The following is a 17,568-nucleotide window of genomic DNA, read 5'->3' as shown; positions in this document are numbered from 1 at the left end:
CCCAAGTAAATTTACGTGCATCCCTCGATATATGGAACAGATACATTCCTGAAAAGATGTATGTTATTTGTTTACGCGTGTAAGAAACATTCAGCCTTAAGCTGATTTCCATGAATGACCATGGGGGACCTTTGTGAAAAAAAGATAATTTACACCAGATAAATCATAATATTGCAGACACATCTTGGTTCTTTCGGTAAAGTCACGTAGAAGGGAAGTAATAAAATAATAAAAATAAAACATAATAAAATAATTCTCACGACGTTTCGGCCACAACGCAAGCAGCCGTCCTCAGGTGAAACCAGGTCTGTCGAGGCGACAGCATCTGAATGAAACAGTACACGTGCTTGGAGCATATATATAAGCTGGGTTGGAAGGGGGTGGCGAAAGGGCGCATTGACAAAATAATTTGCATATCAAGAGGAATTTGCATATTTATGGGAAATGCAGGTATGTGATTAGAACTACTTTTGTCCGTGCATTATGCAGGATTAGCAGCATCCAAGGGAGGGGATATGGAAAATGCAGGTATGTGAATTAGTGCTACTTTGCCCATGCATTATGCAGGATTAGCAGCATCACAGGGAGGGGATAGGGATAGCATTAATAAAGGGGTTACCATAGTGTAGATGCTTGCCCCGAGCTCTCATACTCTGATGGTGCATTGTCTTTGAGTTGTGCGCCTTTTGGCGTCATCTGGTCCAACCCATATGAGACTAGGCTCTAAGGAAAGCTGTCTCGGGTGTGGATCAATCAACTTTAAGGACAGTGCACATTATCAGAGTTATGTTCTTTTGTTTGTATTATGACTGCAGGTATTGCGGTCTATGCAAACATGACTCCTTGTAAAAAGGTGTCAGTTTTGTTGCCAGATAGAAGGGTAAAGAACCAATTATCAAAGGGAAGAAGTGTTAATAGTATGTAGCTGCAGTAACTAAAACCACCACGTAAACAACTAAAGTATAAACTACATAGTATCATCATTATACTAAATATACTCTACATTAAGCTGAGTTACTAACAGTAAGTAATACATTACAATTCTACGTCGTAAAAAATATAATATGCTTCCATCTAAACTTTATTCTCTTACATCACACGAGTCTACACCGTACTATATACTGCCAGAGACAAACCCAACATTAAATTACATACTGTATTAATATAAATCTTATACATTGTAATATTACACTATCTATTATTCTACCCACCCTAATGTATATCACACTGCTGTATATTCACTATACAATTACGATACTATATATTACTTTGTAATTTGTATTAAGCATATACATTTTTATACTATTTGTTATTATACATTGTACCGTTGACCGTCGTGTGAAAGATACTAAGAGGAAGAAACAAAATATGTCAATGCAGCGGAGCAAAGAATCCATTCCCTGCTGAGAATACGATCCCCCCCCCCCTTCCAACCCAGCTTATATATATGCTCCAAGCACGTGTGCTGTTTCATTCAGACGCTGTCGCCTCGACAGACCTGGTTTCACCTGAGGACGGCTGCTTGCGTTGTGGCCGAAACGTCGTGAGAATTATTTTATTATGTTTTATTTTTATTATTTTATTACTTCCCTTCTACGTAACTTTACCGAAAAAACCAAGAAGATGAATCCCTGCAGTCACGAAAGCTTTAAATCGAAATTGCAGACACATTTGAGGAAAACAACATTCATTGCATGCACCATTCAAGTAACACTGGCAAGTAACACAGAAATATAACATCAAATTGCATGGGGTACACTAACCACACGTTCAAGAAAAGGGATAGCTTAAAATTAATGAAGGAGTTTAATAAGGCCAGGGAAGGGAGGGATTGTTGTCCATAAAGTGAAATTCCATATATTGAACCCTATTTTCCCATTGACTTCCATTATATTATTGGAGTTGCTTACCTACTGAAAAGAAATTAGCCCCCAAGATGTAATAAAATCACACTTAAGAATGCAGCAAACCTTTTTTAAGCACATCGAGATTTTTTTTCAGAATCATAATATTTATTTATACTGGAGGAATCTGATGAGCTGTAAAGCTCTTTTTTCACAGATGTCCAGTCAGGGCAGGTCAGAAAGTCACAAAACACAATCGATACATTATTAATACTTCTCAAAAGAAATTGTAAACTAAAAATACTGCACAGTACTTACATCCAAGGTAATTGCTTCACGGTCTCTTTTTGCTCTTCCGCTACCACTTTCACTTAATGGCCACGCACACCACATGGAGCAGTGTGAAATGCGCGCAAGGAGAAACGACAGACATGGTTCGACTTTTTCCCCAAAAAATGTATAACTGAGAGATTCTAAATTTCGTAAATGCGAATTTAAATTAACGTATATCGAATTATTTCCCTAATTTATAAGTTGCGTTTTAGCGAAATTTTTGCGAGGGATGACTGCTATTTTCACATTCAGAATCAGAATATATATCCTGGAGGAATCTGATGAGCTTTCAAGCTCTTTTTCACAAATGTCGAGTAGGGTGGTGTAATAACAAGCAATAAAAAAATATAGGAAAGGTAAACAAATCAATATACAAATAAAACGAAATTATTTTGTATCTTACCAGGTAAAGCCCACTAAGGTATTAACTTATTTTTCAGAAGCGACCTGGCCATCAATGATAACTCAACAAAGTGGCGTTTGTGGAAATTTACAGCAGCAAGATAATGTAAAAAATCTCAATGCATGTTTATGATATCTCTAACCTGCATGTTTTCTCTTATTTCATGTGTTCCTCTTTCTGTCTCTTAATTCCAAGCATGCATCTTTGTGCATTTTTCAGCTGTTTCATTTTATTTGTCAATGAAAGCATTCATGAAGAGAAAAATCTTTTTATAACACCTGCTACGATGTATGGATTGTAAACATGGACAAAGAGAATGCAACAAAAGCTGAAGAGTGTTTTTTTTGCATTATCGCCAAGTGATGTTTGCTGTTTTAATACAACACAATTCGGTCGCAGATCTCCTGATTATCCTTTTAGACTGATGGGACAAATGTGTCTAGGGAGCACAGCACATTTCACATCTCACACTTCACCTTTCTCCCTGTGATTTGATGGATTTTCATAATTATGGGTCATGATTCAATACAGAAAAAACCTAAGAAGAGGAAATGAATTGCTATTTGTCTAGTTTGTATTGTCTCATTTACTAGTTACATTTACGTGTAATTTTCATGAATGATGTTCAAACACCAAATATCACCAATTATAAGGCATCGAGTCTGCGAAACCACACGTGGTAAAAAATGCGAATTAATATTCTGTAATAATGAATGCATCGTCCTTGAAACTGATTGGTCTCCACCAGAGACAATCCTACTTTATTGCTTGTCTCACTCGTGATAGACCAAAGGCCACCAAAAGGTGAGTAGAACAAGGCAAATGCAAACACCAACGCAATATAATTCTGGTTCAAAGTTATTACGATGCCTTGTAATTGGTGTCTATTTTGTGTTTGAGCATATTAACACTGCATTTCCACCTGAAACGGTAAAACCTTTTTTTAGCATTGAATACACATATGGTAGTTATGTAAACTTCATCTTCCAGCTGAGCCTGTTGAAACAATAGAAACATGGGAAACTCGCGAGCTGTAAGCTGAGGGTAGAGAATGGATGTGTTGCAGCAGGGAGATTAGTGACGAAAGTGGCCTGGTGCTGCAGGTTCCTCCATGCCCTGGAGACATAATTCACTTAGCGTGCACAATGGTGCATTCCTTTCTGAGAAAAATGATTGCTCAGTTTGTGCCAGAGTTTTAATGCAATATGGGCTGTCTCGCGCATGCATTAAAGGGGTTTCTGAGAAAATGAAGACTAGTGCATTGATTCTTGCTCATTCTTTAATTTCTTTATTGACGTATTTAGTTAATCTTTGGAAAGCTCTTAATGGTTATGCGATGCAATGTCTCATTTACAGTGTGGCACAATGTCACGTGCCGTTTTGTACGATTAATGGGATTGTGTTATGGGGAGTAGCGGTACTACTCAGCTGTCCGTGCTATCCAGGTTTAAATTATGGCCATGATGCACAACACCATTGACAAATGAAACATAAACAAGGTCTGGCATGAGGCCTGTTTGTTTCAGCCGAATTCGAGGCTCTGGTGCCTTCGTGTCATTACTACTGAGTTGGCTAAGCAGTATTCGGTGTTTGCTGTAAATAGTGAAAAAAATTATGACTATATACTGCCAATGAAGTTGTCAAGTGGCAGATATGCGTAAAAAATTATCATGATTTGTGTTTGATTAAGCACGCTTTATGTCGGAGCGTCACTGAGTGCTTTACACAAGACAAGCAACTTATCTTCATATCTCATCTCGGCACATTTAAAAGGGCACCCCATCTGCAAGTGGGCATGAGTCTGCCAACAGGGGGCGATGATTACGATGGGTAATTTTACACCACACAATGGCCTAATTTATAATAATAATGAATGGGAAACTGTAATGTCCACTGTGAAGCATATTGCATATATGCCATGGTCAATACATCCCAGAGGTCGCAACCGGGTACCCGATACCCGTACCCTACCCGATACCCGGCTACCCGTACCCGGCCGGGTACGGATAGCCGTTTGCGATCCTGGTGCAGCCGGGTACGGGTAGGGAATCAAAACCTGTTTGCGACCTCTGATACATCCGTAGAAGTTACAACCCAGCTGGACATTGGTCTAGAACAGGGGTGGGCAAACTTTTTGACTCGCGGGCCACAATGGGTTCTGAAATTTAACAGAGGGGCCGGGCCAGGAACATATGGATGGAGTGTTTGTGTGAACTAATATAAAGGACATGTAAAAATCATTACATGAAAGGATTTGGCCTTTAACAGGTAGCAAAGCATTTATTTGCAAGGCAATTTAACAAATTGCACGAACATGAACAATACAAAAACATGTCGTAACGTGACTGATCAAACATCATGAAAACATCTGAGGCCTGCGCCAAACCAATTACCTCACTTGAACTTCTTTATTATCTACATGAACAGGTTACAGCAGCCACGTAGGCTGTGTGTCGGAGATTTGGCTCCAACCTCGCTGCAGCAACACATCATCACTTTCCGTTTCAGTGGGAACAGTGTTGTTGGTCTCCCATTTTTGCCAGTGCATCCAAGTCTGGAGTTATTTTGGTTGTGGCAATTCTCAGGATAGATCTGAGGTGCTGATCCGTTAACTTTGATCTGTGACGGGCTTTGTTGGCGTTCATGACGCTAATTGTCTGCTCACACACATAAGTCGAGCCAAACAAAGTCAGTATCTTCTGTGCAGTCCTCCGGAGGTTTGGAAACGTGGCTCTGTTAAGTGAAGCATAAAAGTCATTCAGTTTAACTTCTCCTTTAGGACAGAGTCAGACTGAAGATCTATCAGTTCCAACTGCAGCTCCTGTGGTGCTGTTTCGGGGTCTTGTGACAGGGGACAGGACACCAACTGAAGTGACTTCAATGTTTTCGAAATTAGAGAACCTACGGCAGAATTCTCCATGCAGGTCCTCAAGTGATTTGCTATATTTTTTTTGCGTTTCGCGGTGCCTCTTCCTGCATGGCAAGTGTGGGGAAATGAGCAAAAGATTTGTTCGCAATTTGTCCGGAGAACAAAGTGAGCTTGGATTTGAAGGCTTTCACATGTTTGTACATGTCGTGAACAAACTGATCTTTCCCCTGCAGTTTCACATTCAGCTCATTCATGTGTGAAAATATGTCCACAGCAAACGCAAAGTCACTATGCCAGTTCTTGTCGCTTAGCTCAGGGAATTCGTCAGATTTCCCCATCAACTCCAAAAATGTGATGATGTCCTCTTTTAGCCCCCACACTCGTTGTAACTCTTTCCCCAAACTTAACCAGCGGACACGAGAGTGGTACAGCAAGTCCTGATGATCCGCATCAGTTTCCTCCAGGAACGTAATAAACTGACGGTGCTGAAGTCCCCTTGCTCGTATAAAGTTCACAAGTTTTACGACTGGATTCACGACATGATTAAGCTGCAATACAGACTTACACAGGGATTCCTGATGGATGATGCAGTGAAGGAAAATAAGATCCTGGACAGGCTTTTCCTCTTTCACTTTATCCTGGATTCTTTTCAGCAGCCCAACATTTTTTCCAGTTTAATTTGGCGATCCATTCGTTGTGACATTGACAAGTTTACTCCAAGTAGCGTCATTCTTTCGATGACAGCAGATACCTGGTTATACAAGTCCTCTCCCCGCGTTGTTCCTTTCAGGGACTCCATGGTCAAACACTCCTCTGTTATCGCAAAACTGTCGTCAATGCCTCGGATAAAAATGAGGAGCTGAGCAGTGTCTTTTACGTCCGTACTTTCATCCAGTGCTAGTGAATATTATTCAAAGGAATCAGACTTTTAGTTTAATTGACTGGCTATATTTTTATCAATCAGTTCCACACGGCGAGTCACAGTCCTGCGTGATAAACTGACTTTTTCAAATTTGCTTTTGATCTCCGGACACAAGATGTCTGCTGTCTGTACCATGCATTCTTTTGCAAACTTGCCTTCGAAGAAAGTGGTAATGAATGGTAATGTTGGTGAGAAGGTTTTAAAGAAAATTTAAATCGAAGTGAAGAAGGAAATTATTGAAAAGTTTGTATAATTAATGATTTTTCAAACTTTAATTATGTTTTCTGTGCTTAAAACTCTTTAAAAAACTGTGGGGTCTAGAACGGACTCGTGAAACTCGGAGAGAACTCGGAGTTAAGTTTTGTTTGTTTTGTTGAATTACACAAAGCGTAACAGTTATGTATATAACTTTTCGATTTAAAGCTTTCGTGACTGCAGGGATTCATCTTCTTGGTTCTTTCGGTAAAGTCACGTAGAAGGGAAGTAATAAAATAATAAAAATAAAAAAATAAAATAATTCTCACGACGTTTCGGCTACAACGCAAGCAGCCGTCTTCAGGTGCTTGCGTTGTAGCCGAAACGTCGTGAGAATTATTTTATTGTTTTATTTTTATTATTTTATTACTTCCCTTCTACGTGACTTTACCGAAAGAACCAAGAAGATATATAACTTTTGTTATATAAAATTCCTAGTAAGATATTAATTTTGTGAGTGTAGTCATACCCCTCCCCCTCATTCAAGCCGTAATTTAGAGAGCGAAAGCGCCGAGTACGTAAATCGCTAACATAAGAACCCGTTAATCTCTTCTCGCATCATTCATACGATGATGCGGTGAAGTAAACGTTCATACGATATTACGGTGAATGCTTCCAAAAACAATACTATACCCAAATATTACTGTTAACTTACTTTCAATAGAAACATGAATTGCTCATACGAATATTCTCTCTCTCTCAAAATCGACCGACTGATGTAGCAGACGAAACAATCATCTTATTGAACGATTCTAAACCTTGATGCGGCAATGTTAGTTTTCTCTGTTGTTCAAGGTTTTCTCAGTGTTATTCAATGTTTTTACATTTAGTATACTATTACACTGAATTCTATGGCATAATTAACTATTTTTGTGCTTAATAATCTTGAGAAAACAATATTTATATACAGTTCGTAGGAGTCTGGAATGGATTAATCGTATTTACATACAATCCATTGGGGAAATTAGGTTCGAGTCACGACCAAACCGGTTGCGACCAAAGTTATGGAACGAATTATGGTCGTGACCAGATGTTCTACTGTACACCACACTCCCAGTCAAAGTGCGCCATCTATTGGGGGAAATGGGGGCATTACAGGAGGAAGGTAAAATTTTATTCAATAGTAATATTTGGACAAGTTCGGCGGGCCGGATTAAAAAGCCCAACGGGCCGTATACGACCCATGTCTGGTCTAGAACCACGAACCTCTACAAACAAGCAGCGAATGCACAGCGGGTGAGTCATGTCACATTCTTCCAGAGTTCCCTCAGCAGGACATCATATCACATGATGGAAGGCCTCAAAAGCAATTTGTGGGTAGCTAAAAAACACACAATGTAACTGGTATTGGACAAATATTGCAATGCTAAAAATGACCTGCAAATTACTCAATTGAGATTACACACGGTAGCAACATCGCCCCCTACTGAAAACATTTGGCAGGACCCTCTTGAAAAAGAATCGTGCAACTCAAGTGAGGCTTTCTTGGTAAACAAACATCATAATAAATAATAAAAATGTACATTAGTAATAGTATGTCTTATATACAGACACAATTGCCACAAAGGGATGTGTGTCTCATGCGCATCTCAGCTTTGACCTGCTTCATTCACGAACCAGACCTCAATGGTTATTGATGACAGTCATTGCTTACACACCTAATTAAATGGAAATCATAACGTGAGCTAACTGAAATTTGTCTTCTGCAGAAAGCATTGACGGGACAGGAGAATCTGCAGGAGGTGTCCACTCTGGAGATGTGTGTGGACATACGTGAGAGCAGCCTGGGGAACTTTGGTTGGTGCATCCATCACAAATGCACATCCAACAACACCATCGAGAAAGCATTACCATCTTGGGGAGTTTATGGGAAGTAATAAAATGAAAATAAATAAAACAGGAAACCATTCTTTGTCCTCCAATATAGAGTCCATCAGCCAATCTGCGTTCTCGACCAATGTTCCCAGTAGTGCATTTTGTAAAAAAAAAATCTGTGTTATGCTGAATGTGATTTGGGACCCACAGCATTCATGAATAATGGTCCTTGCCTACAATGCCAGGCAATGTAATACCGTTCGTCTAATGGTCCACACCCACATGATGGGACGAAGAAATAAAACCGATCCAGAGTTTCTCTTATTTGAACAAAGTTATTTTAGACACCATTATTGGTCTATAACTCCTTTTGGTCAAGATTGAAAAGCATCTTTCCTATGTATGTGAAGTGAGTCCAATTGAGTTCCAGACGTTGTCTTGGAGCAACACTATTTATTCAGTAACTCAAAATAACATAACACAACCTACACTTGGGTGTTGAATGCTCATCTAGTCACGCTACGGCAGAACTAGACACGGTTCGCTATCCCGGCCCGGACCACAAGCTGGGTCCCGGACCTCGTGGCTAGAGGCTTGTTTTACCCGATGTGGATCTTCATCACCCGCAACACGAAGAACGCCGAGCCGCTCACGGGGCCCCCGTTATATTGGCCTGGGCTGGGGCTGGCTCCGCCCCTCACCCCGCCTGCCTGCTAGATGTGTCGAACTCTTTCCCGAAGGCTCCCCGAGAGCTCTTTTATACCACGTAACCGGCCAGTGGCCCCCGTCTACCAGTGCCCCCCTCCAATATCATCCGGTCACGTGTCGGCAGGTAACCAGCGTATCATGCCCCAACGTAACCCTGGCTGGCTGACACTCCCTCTCGCTCCCTCACCGGGAGCCCGCACCGCACACTGTACGTGGTGCCTCCGCCCTGACCAGTGCTCACCCAAGCCCCGCTTGGGCTGGTACTTCCCCCAGTAAGCGGGCTACACATAATGCCAACACGTTATCCGTCGTGGCTTCGTAAGTCCGGCACCACACCGTGACAATCACAGTCACTACATATGTCTTCATAGCTTTCGCACCATCAAAAGCATCCTTATATTAAGAAACCCCCCGTTGCACCAACTTGGTCAACATTTTCTACATTACTGTAGCCAAACATAATCTCAAACATGTATGCACTCTTTTCCAAGTTTTGCTCTTTCTGTGGCTCAGTGTGATTCCAAGAATGCACTTCTCCATGATTCACTGTGCACTTTTGGCTTTTGTTTCATATTCAATGTCCATCTTTTTAATCCATTTATCATAGGCAATATACATTGGTTGAAACATTTTCTCTTGGTACATTGATATGTGGATTTTTTTTATAAACAATTTAAGGTAGCTGTCAAAAGGGACGCAGCTGGAAAACACATTAGATAATGTATTTATAGGGCAGTTACTGAAGGCAAGCCAAGAGCAAAATGATTAAATTAAGTGGTAGATGAGAACTGGTTGGACTGCTTTTGTAAAACTAAACTTGATAATGAAAACACATTACAGTACATTAATAGCACACACCTATATAACAGGTTGCTATTTTGCATTGGCTGTGCTGAGATAGACACAAAATCCACATTCACACAACCAAATAAACAAAATCATCACCATGTCAGCAAACATGATGTTTGTCAGCAAATTCAATTTGCTATTACTAGTGTCACACCTAAGAAAAGATCACAATTTCTACGACATTAGTTGATATTCTTCTGTCATGAGAAAAGAGATTTCCTATTCAGTCAAAGAACATCATTGGATGCAGAATGAAATGTTGTTGCCTGGCCAGAAGGTGAATATAAGGGGCGACTGTTGACTGTCTACTGTTGATTGAAGTTTGCCATCGTTGCAGTGTGGATTGTATTTTAATCACCACTTATGCATCAGATTGACCTTTCTTTACCCATGTGAAAAGCCTTAATGTCTTGAGGGCTAACTCTCTGGGACTATACAGCTTTTAGTCCCAGTATTGCTCACTCATACCTGAGACTGATCCCCAATGTCATCTTGCTCAGGTGCTCATCTGCCTGGGCTACTGCACCTCAAGCTCAACAACAGCACCATCAGCTGCATGAGGTACACGAACATCACACCCACTATGCTGCACCAACCAGGCTGTTCACATAAACTCTCTTGCTATTGTAGTGGTAATGATGGAAACACAGTCTTCTTCTGGAGGCAACACGTTTATGTAACAGTAAAGACTATAACACGAGGTCCCTAGCACAAGGGGTATCGGCCCCTCCACCCGATACCCTGGGAAGGTATAGCCTCCGGGCTAGTGTGTGCTACTCACTGGGACCACTTCCTCTATATCAGCCCTCCGGCTAAGGGGACCTAGGGGAGGCTAGCTGACCCGACCCAGCCAAGGTCCTCGGGTCCCGGCCACTGGCCCGCTCGGTCCCGGTCCTTAGAAGAACGTCGGGTCCGGGGGTTCCCAGGGTCCGACCACTCGCCCACTCAGTTCCGGCCCTTAGAAGGACGGCGGGTCCGGGGGTTCCCAGGGTCCTATTCTAGGCTGGCTCTTTGGGTCTTCAGCTTGACGACGACTGGCAAACCCATTCAGGGGGGTCCGCCTTATATACAGCTCCCAGGGTCACTCCGCCCCTGGCCACGCCTACTCTCTGGAACCTTCTGGAGGGACCTTGACTATTGTGTAATCCCCCAGCCCCCACTGGGGGCCTGGGGTGTATACCTCCGGTTCCCAACCGCCCTCTGGGTTCCCTGCAGAGGTCGCAACCGGGTACCCGATACCCGTACCCTACCCGATACCCGGCTACCCGTTTGTGACCCTGGTGCGGCCGGGTATGGGTACGGGTAGACCGTGAGTCACTGGTGAGTAACTGTTTGTCACTCATTTCCCAACGTCTTGTTTCTTCTCACAATTCAAGTTCCTAGAATCAACCCACCCGCGCCTGCAACATGGCTTCATCCCAGAGGTCGCAATCAGGTACCCGATATCCATACCCGGCCGGGTACGGGTAGGGTACGGGTACGGCCGGGTACGGGTACGGGTACCCGTTTGCGACCCTGGTGCAGCCGGGTACGGGTACGGGTAAGGAATCAAAACCCGTTTGCGACCTCTGGTTCCCTGGCCTAACGTCGTTACTTAATACAGACCGTACTCGCTCTCGCCCCCTGTTGACCCATGGCTGGCGCTACACCAGGTAAGTAGCGGTGACCGCGTATAACGCTATCAACACCCACTACACTAACTTGACTATTGACTAGACTGGGCACAATCCAACATATCTTGACTTGACAACTGCATTCTAAATTTCTTCCTGCTCAAGTGTAGGATGGTATTCGAATGATGCTGAACCAGTGATGAAAGTTTCACATTCCTAAGGCTCAACTAAGATGAAAAAAAAATCCTCGGAAAAATCAATGAATAATGTTAAGCCTTCTAAAAATATTAAAGTCAGATAGGGTAATTGAAGTGGTATATCACTTCAAAACACTACATTATTCATCAACACAAGACTTGCAATACTTTTTTTAGTTGCAATGGTAATCAAGCTTGTACCAATATGATTCAACAATGCATTGTTGTGTTAACCATTACAGGAAAACTTTGTCAAATACGGGGTTACATTCCTGGAATATTCCATGTTGGACAAAATCACATTCACTAAATAATAGACCTCATGGGAAAATTAGGCGTTGTGTTTCTGGGTACAAAAATATCAGCCCCTAACTAATTCTATATGATTTCTACCTTAATTGTTATTAAGGATGCTGATTCACTCCCAATTTATTTTGTGTGTACACCCTTTCAATTTCACTTTAACACAAAATCCCCATCTCCATTACTCTTGCCGCACCGCGGCACTCACACCCAATGCTCGCCCCCTGACACTGAATTACCAGCCAGACGCTCACCCATACCACTGATACCACTGTCACTTGAACTTTAATGATTTGCCATCTAGGCTTCCGTATGACTGACGTCCTGAACGAGTGGTTGGCTAGATGTATGCGACAATGTGTGTGAACATTTGCATTGCGCGTGAGCATATTAGGAATGTGTTACATTTTTACACGAAAAAAATATACACAAAAAATATAAAACATACATGGTCAATAGTTCTCACAGTCGATTCATTCACACCATAGTACCTTCCAATGGATGCAGCACTCTCACCTCTCACAAGCCTATCTAACAACAATCTTAGCAACGTCAAACTGCACATAGCTGAAACATCACCCCCGTGTTTTGGAAAACAGACCTCATCAAGTAAAGAGTGTATGGTTGAAACACACCTTAAATTAAACCGCGTTCGTTTTTTTCTGTATGTTGGTGCTGGTGTGTGGTTGTGCTGTTGCAGGGATTTGGGAGGCTCCCTGAGACACCTGCAGGTGCTGTGGATGTGCCGCTGTAGTCTCGTCGACCTCCATGGACTCTCCTCCCTCCCCAACCTCAGGGTGGGAATAATGATGTGATGCGCGATACCTTGAGTGTGCATTTTCGATTTTTCCATATTCCCCCTTAGTTCACTGTTCAAACAAGATTGCTCACAGTAACATAGCCTGTTTTAGGCTCCAGACGCAGTCATGACATCTTGTCAGCTTGAAGGCCCAAAAATCCACGGCGAAGACAAGCTCACACAATATCATCTGGAAACCGGCCAACACATAATGAGGAGCAAATGCATCTACATTCAGGTCAGCCATGCTGGCTCTACTACTCAGCATCAGATAATGTTTGCCCTACGTGAGAGAGGTTTGTACATGAAAAATAAATGTATCTAGTGTTAAATGAATGCTGCAGAAGCATCAATGGCTGTCTCAAGCCTACCAATGTAAACAATCTCTACCTCTTGGCTGGCATCACACCCCTGGACATCAGACAATTAGTGGCCAGCTGTGCAGAACAATCGTGCCAGACCACAAAGTCAAAGCATCTGCTCTGCTAGCGTATATATATTCTGCCAGTAGACTCAAATAACATCGCTGCTGGCAGTAGATCCATGTTGCAAAAGAGTTTTACCACAACCACAGAACCTCTCAGCTCATTTCCGGAGAGCACCTGTCTCCAACTGTTTAATACACAACTGCAAGCAACATGAGCTACTACTAAGATGAGACTCAGTCAGAAAAGCCACAGGCACTACTTACTAGAGTAGCCAACTGACAGGAGTCTTCGTCGAAAGCTACACTCCAAATGTTCTCTAGACATATCCCAAGAATATTGTGGACTTTTTAAGAGAAGCTGTCTGACTCGGGTCAACATCAATATATTTTTTATCTCGAATGTCCAGCAAGCAAAAAAAGAGACTTAATACTGGTATTTTTTTTTGACCAAGTATTGTAAATGTTTAGGGGGCAGTAATGTTGAATCTTAATGGTGCATCCTCAACATCTCTGACATGGCCATTGTGAGCCCCCAGAACAAGAGATACACATACCCAGGGCTGGAAGCTTGGATCATAGCAGTGTTCAATTACACGGTGTTTTATTGAGTGATTAATTTAAATGGTTGCACCCTCATTTCCGCAAGCCATCATCCGAAAGATGGCCTTGCTACACGCGTAAAGACTAACCTGAAGTACTCGGTATAGGTCGTGCCCAAAAAGTCACCACACTATATCGCCATACAAATTCACGACTTAATAGTGGTCAACATCTACAAGCCTGAATGTATGGAATGGCCGTGTCCAATGCGACCACCACCAAGCCACCCTACCATCTATACTGGCGACTTCAATAGCACCCTGTGGGACTACAATGCCAATGATCGAGCAGGTGAACAACTGAAATCAGGGACAGCGACAGAAGGCCAGCACCTGCTCTGTGATGCAGGAAGCGGACAACTTTTCCGCCAATGTAATGCTGACCAGAAACAGGAGATCACAAACACCTTGCTTGGGTCACTGAATTCGCCAAGAAGACAGGCGTGAAACAGTAGAGGCGCTTGATTCTACATAAATGAGCTGAAAAGCTTGGCGCCTACTAAGGCTGCTGGGAGCAGTAGTGACGCCAACTTACAAATCTCCCCAAGTCAACCCTGACAGCATTGCCAGACAGCTAATCAGCAATTAATGTCCACTGATAAACAAAAAACAAGATGGTATGTTTATAAAATAACTCTATCAGACTCGGCTGTTGCCAACAAACATCCACATTCTCGGGTCTTGTCTCAATGGAGGGAAGTAAACGCTCATATTGCTTAAATGAAACCTGGGAAAGCCGTATGTTTCGATGGGATTTATCCAGAATTCATCAATAACTTTGGAGCATGAGCATGAAAATGGCTAGCCACTTTCCTTAGGTGTGGTACCAAAAGAGTGGAAAGCAGCTAAGATTATAGCCAATCTTAAACCCAGCAGAGATGCATCGGATAATAAAAACTACCACCCAGTTTCCCACTTCAGTGTCTGTGACAAACTACAGACAGTCCCCGGGTTACAGAAGGGTTAGGTTTCAGAGAACAATCCCTAACCCGAATTTTCCATATGTCGGAAACTGAACAATTTTCCCCCAAAATCAAGATAAACTCCCATAGCCAGAAATAGTTGTGCCTCCCCTACCTTTTTATTTTAGTACTGTATCGTGCTATCATCCATTTTCTATCGTTACCTGTATCTTATCGCTGTATATACACTCTCCACTTCCGATGATTATTTCATAGAATATCTACCATAGCACTACCCATTATTAGACTAATATAACATATACTGTATCCAATTGTTTATGAATACTACGAAACGTTTTAACATGAATTGTGAATAGAAAGCAGTCACTTCCTAATGTTTGTTTCCCGTGCATTAGGCTAGGCCTGAACTTGACATACGCACAAAGACAAAGATCCCCTGTATTGTCTTAACAGACTGTTTGGGCAAGTGCTGTTAGCGAACACCTATGAAGGCCAGAACAGCACACGAGGGGGTGGGTGGCCAGCACCACGCCCGGTCGCCTTTGTCTCCCCAATGGTGATGTTTACATATCACACCAGATACTTATTTGAGGCTCAGTCGATATACAGGAGGTCCAGGACCGGTTCAGATAATCATCACTGATGTTGGCCGTGAGCGGGAATCAAACTCGGATCATCAGGTTTGTAGCGCAGCGTGCTAACCGCTGCACTACCCCTCCCCACAAACATACACACACGCACACAAAAACAAAGGTGGACTAGTCTACACACAATAACCGCCATTTGCCACTAAGTGACGCCATTCGCCACTATGTGCACGTTAAGGCGTGTCGAACGCCTGCTGGCAGGAGGTCACGGGACAGACCCAGGTGCCATGGGTTGGCCGACTGAGATGACTAGTCAATGCACCACCTGTGCCCCCTTTGTTTTAGTCACCCGGCACTCCGCTCGTTGTTGTGAGCATCGCTTCTCTGCCCTCCGATGTTGCTGGAGGGCGACTGCCTCTAAGTGCCCAATAGCGTCCTTCCACAGAGGCCGATTATGACACCACTGGTACCAGTCATCGGCAAGTCCACTCAGCTCCACATGCTCTTGTACCACATCACTCAATCTCTTCTCTACCCCGTGCCGCGCCCGTTTAGCTCGTTCTTTCTGGCCGAACAAAAGCTGTTTAACCATGTGGTGGCTGGGCATGTGGGCTACATGACCCAGCCAACGCAACCTTGCCTGCTAGAAGAGCTCACCGATGGGACCTTGTCCAGATCTTTCAAGGATTTGTGAGCTCCTCACACAATCCAGCCTGGTTAAACCCAGCCAGATGTCAGCGATGGATTGAGTGCGTTGAAGGCCTGGACTTCACACACTGGTCATCCAGAACAGACCATAGAACATGGAACGATGCAGTGCCCGATCCACAAATATGAAGCCGACATTATAGTGATACACTCTGCTAATACTCCTGACGAGGCTATCTGGCTTGACCACCTGAATGTGAAATCGTAGTTGTTGCTCTTCATTTACATCAGCCATACGATAGAAGAAGTTTTGCCCCCCCCACTTCACCCACACTTTCCTTTTGTCCCGGTACCAGGAGCTATACATTGCCTATAATGGAGCACATGAGCTGGGCCCCCTGAGCCTGCTGGAGGAGCTGGAGGTGTTGGATCTGGAGGGGAATGGTGTGGAGGATATGGCACAGGTGCACGCGCTGGCACTCTGCCCACACCTCGCCTGCCTCACGCTCGAGGGAAACCCTGTCTGCTCCCGCGCCTCCCCTAATGCCCCGCAGGTGCCGACTTGCTCCACTGCATCATCATAATGCTCACTTAACATTTTGTATTGGGGTGGTGTCGTGGCCCAGCATGAGTGCTCGGCTATGTCAGTGCACTAACCACTACTTGACACCGTGGTTACACGGGGTAGGGGTTTGTGCACTGTGAACCTTGCGACCCAAGTTTGAGTCGCACTCATGGCTAACATCACTGCTGGATATCCGAAAACGGTCTTGAGCCTTCCCTTGGTTGACCCTGCCTTAAATTAAACTATAACATCTTCTTGGTTCTTTCGGTAAAGTCACGTAGAAGGGAAGTAATAAAATAATAAAAATAAAACATAATAAAATAATTCTCACGACGTTTCGGCCACAACGCAAGCAGCCGTCCTCAGGTGAAGACCAGGTCTGTCGGGGAGACAGCGTCTGAATGAAACACCACCACGCTTGGAGCGTATATTTAAGCTGGGTTGGAAGGGGGGCTCGGCGCCTTGACAAACAAATTTGCATATCAAGAGGAATTTAGCATATTTATGGGAAATGCAGGAATGTGATTAGTATTACTTGTGAAATGTGTAGGAGGTGGGCGGGGGGTTTCAAAGTCATATTATGCCCGTGCATTATGCAGGATTAGCAGCATCAAAGGGAGGGGATAGGGGTAGCATTAATAAAGGTAAGGAATGTTAATAGTATGTAGCTGCAGTAACTAAACAACCACGTAAAAAAACTAAAGTATAAACTACATAGTATCATCAGTATACTAAATATACTCTCCAATAAGCTGGGCTACTAACAGTAAGTAATACATTACAATTCTATGTCGCCAAAAATATTATATGCTTCCACCTAAACTTTTTTCCTTAACATCACACGGGTCTATCCCGTACTATATGCTGCCATAGGAGCAAAGAATCCATTCCCTGCGGAGAAAACAAGAT

At 43.1% G+C, this 17,568-nt stretch overlaps 1 protein-coding gene across 4 annotated transcripts in view; it reads left to right on the top strand.

Annotated features, from left to right (window-relative positions):
- Positions 1-17,568, top strand: part of LOC144722918 (leucine-rich repeat-containing protein 56-like) — a 52,846-nt gene that overhangs the window by 6,487 nt on the left and 28,791 nt on the right. For 3 of the 4 annotated variants that reach the window (XM_078601337.1, XM_078601336.1, XM_078601339.1), the window contains exons 3-6: positions 8,336-8,423; positions 10,499-10,559; positions 12,812-12,908; positions 16,451-16,648. In XM_078601337.1, the coding sequence (XP_078457463.1) occupies positions 8,336-8,423; positions 10,499-10,559; positions 12,812-12,908; positions 16,451-16,648 (444 nt within the window). The remainder of the gene's footprint in view (positions 1-8,335; positions 8,424-10,498; positions 10,560-12,811; positions 12,909-16,450; positions 16,649-17,568) is intronic. The other variant, XM_078601338.1, reaches the window with a different exon arrangement.

Source organism: Lampetra planeri, chromosome 16 (assembly GCF_965212315.1).
Source record: "Lampetra planeri chromosome 16, kcLamPlan1.2.h2, whole genome shotgun sequence".
Lineage (NCBI taxonomy): Eukaryota > Metazoa > Chordata > Hyperoartia > Petromyzontiformes > Petromyzontidae > Lampetra > Lampetra planeri.
Note: the sequence above shows the minus strand (reverse complement) of the source record. Positions and strands in the feature narration are given on the sequence as shown.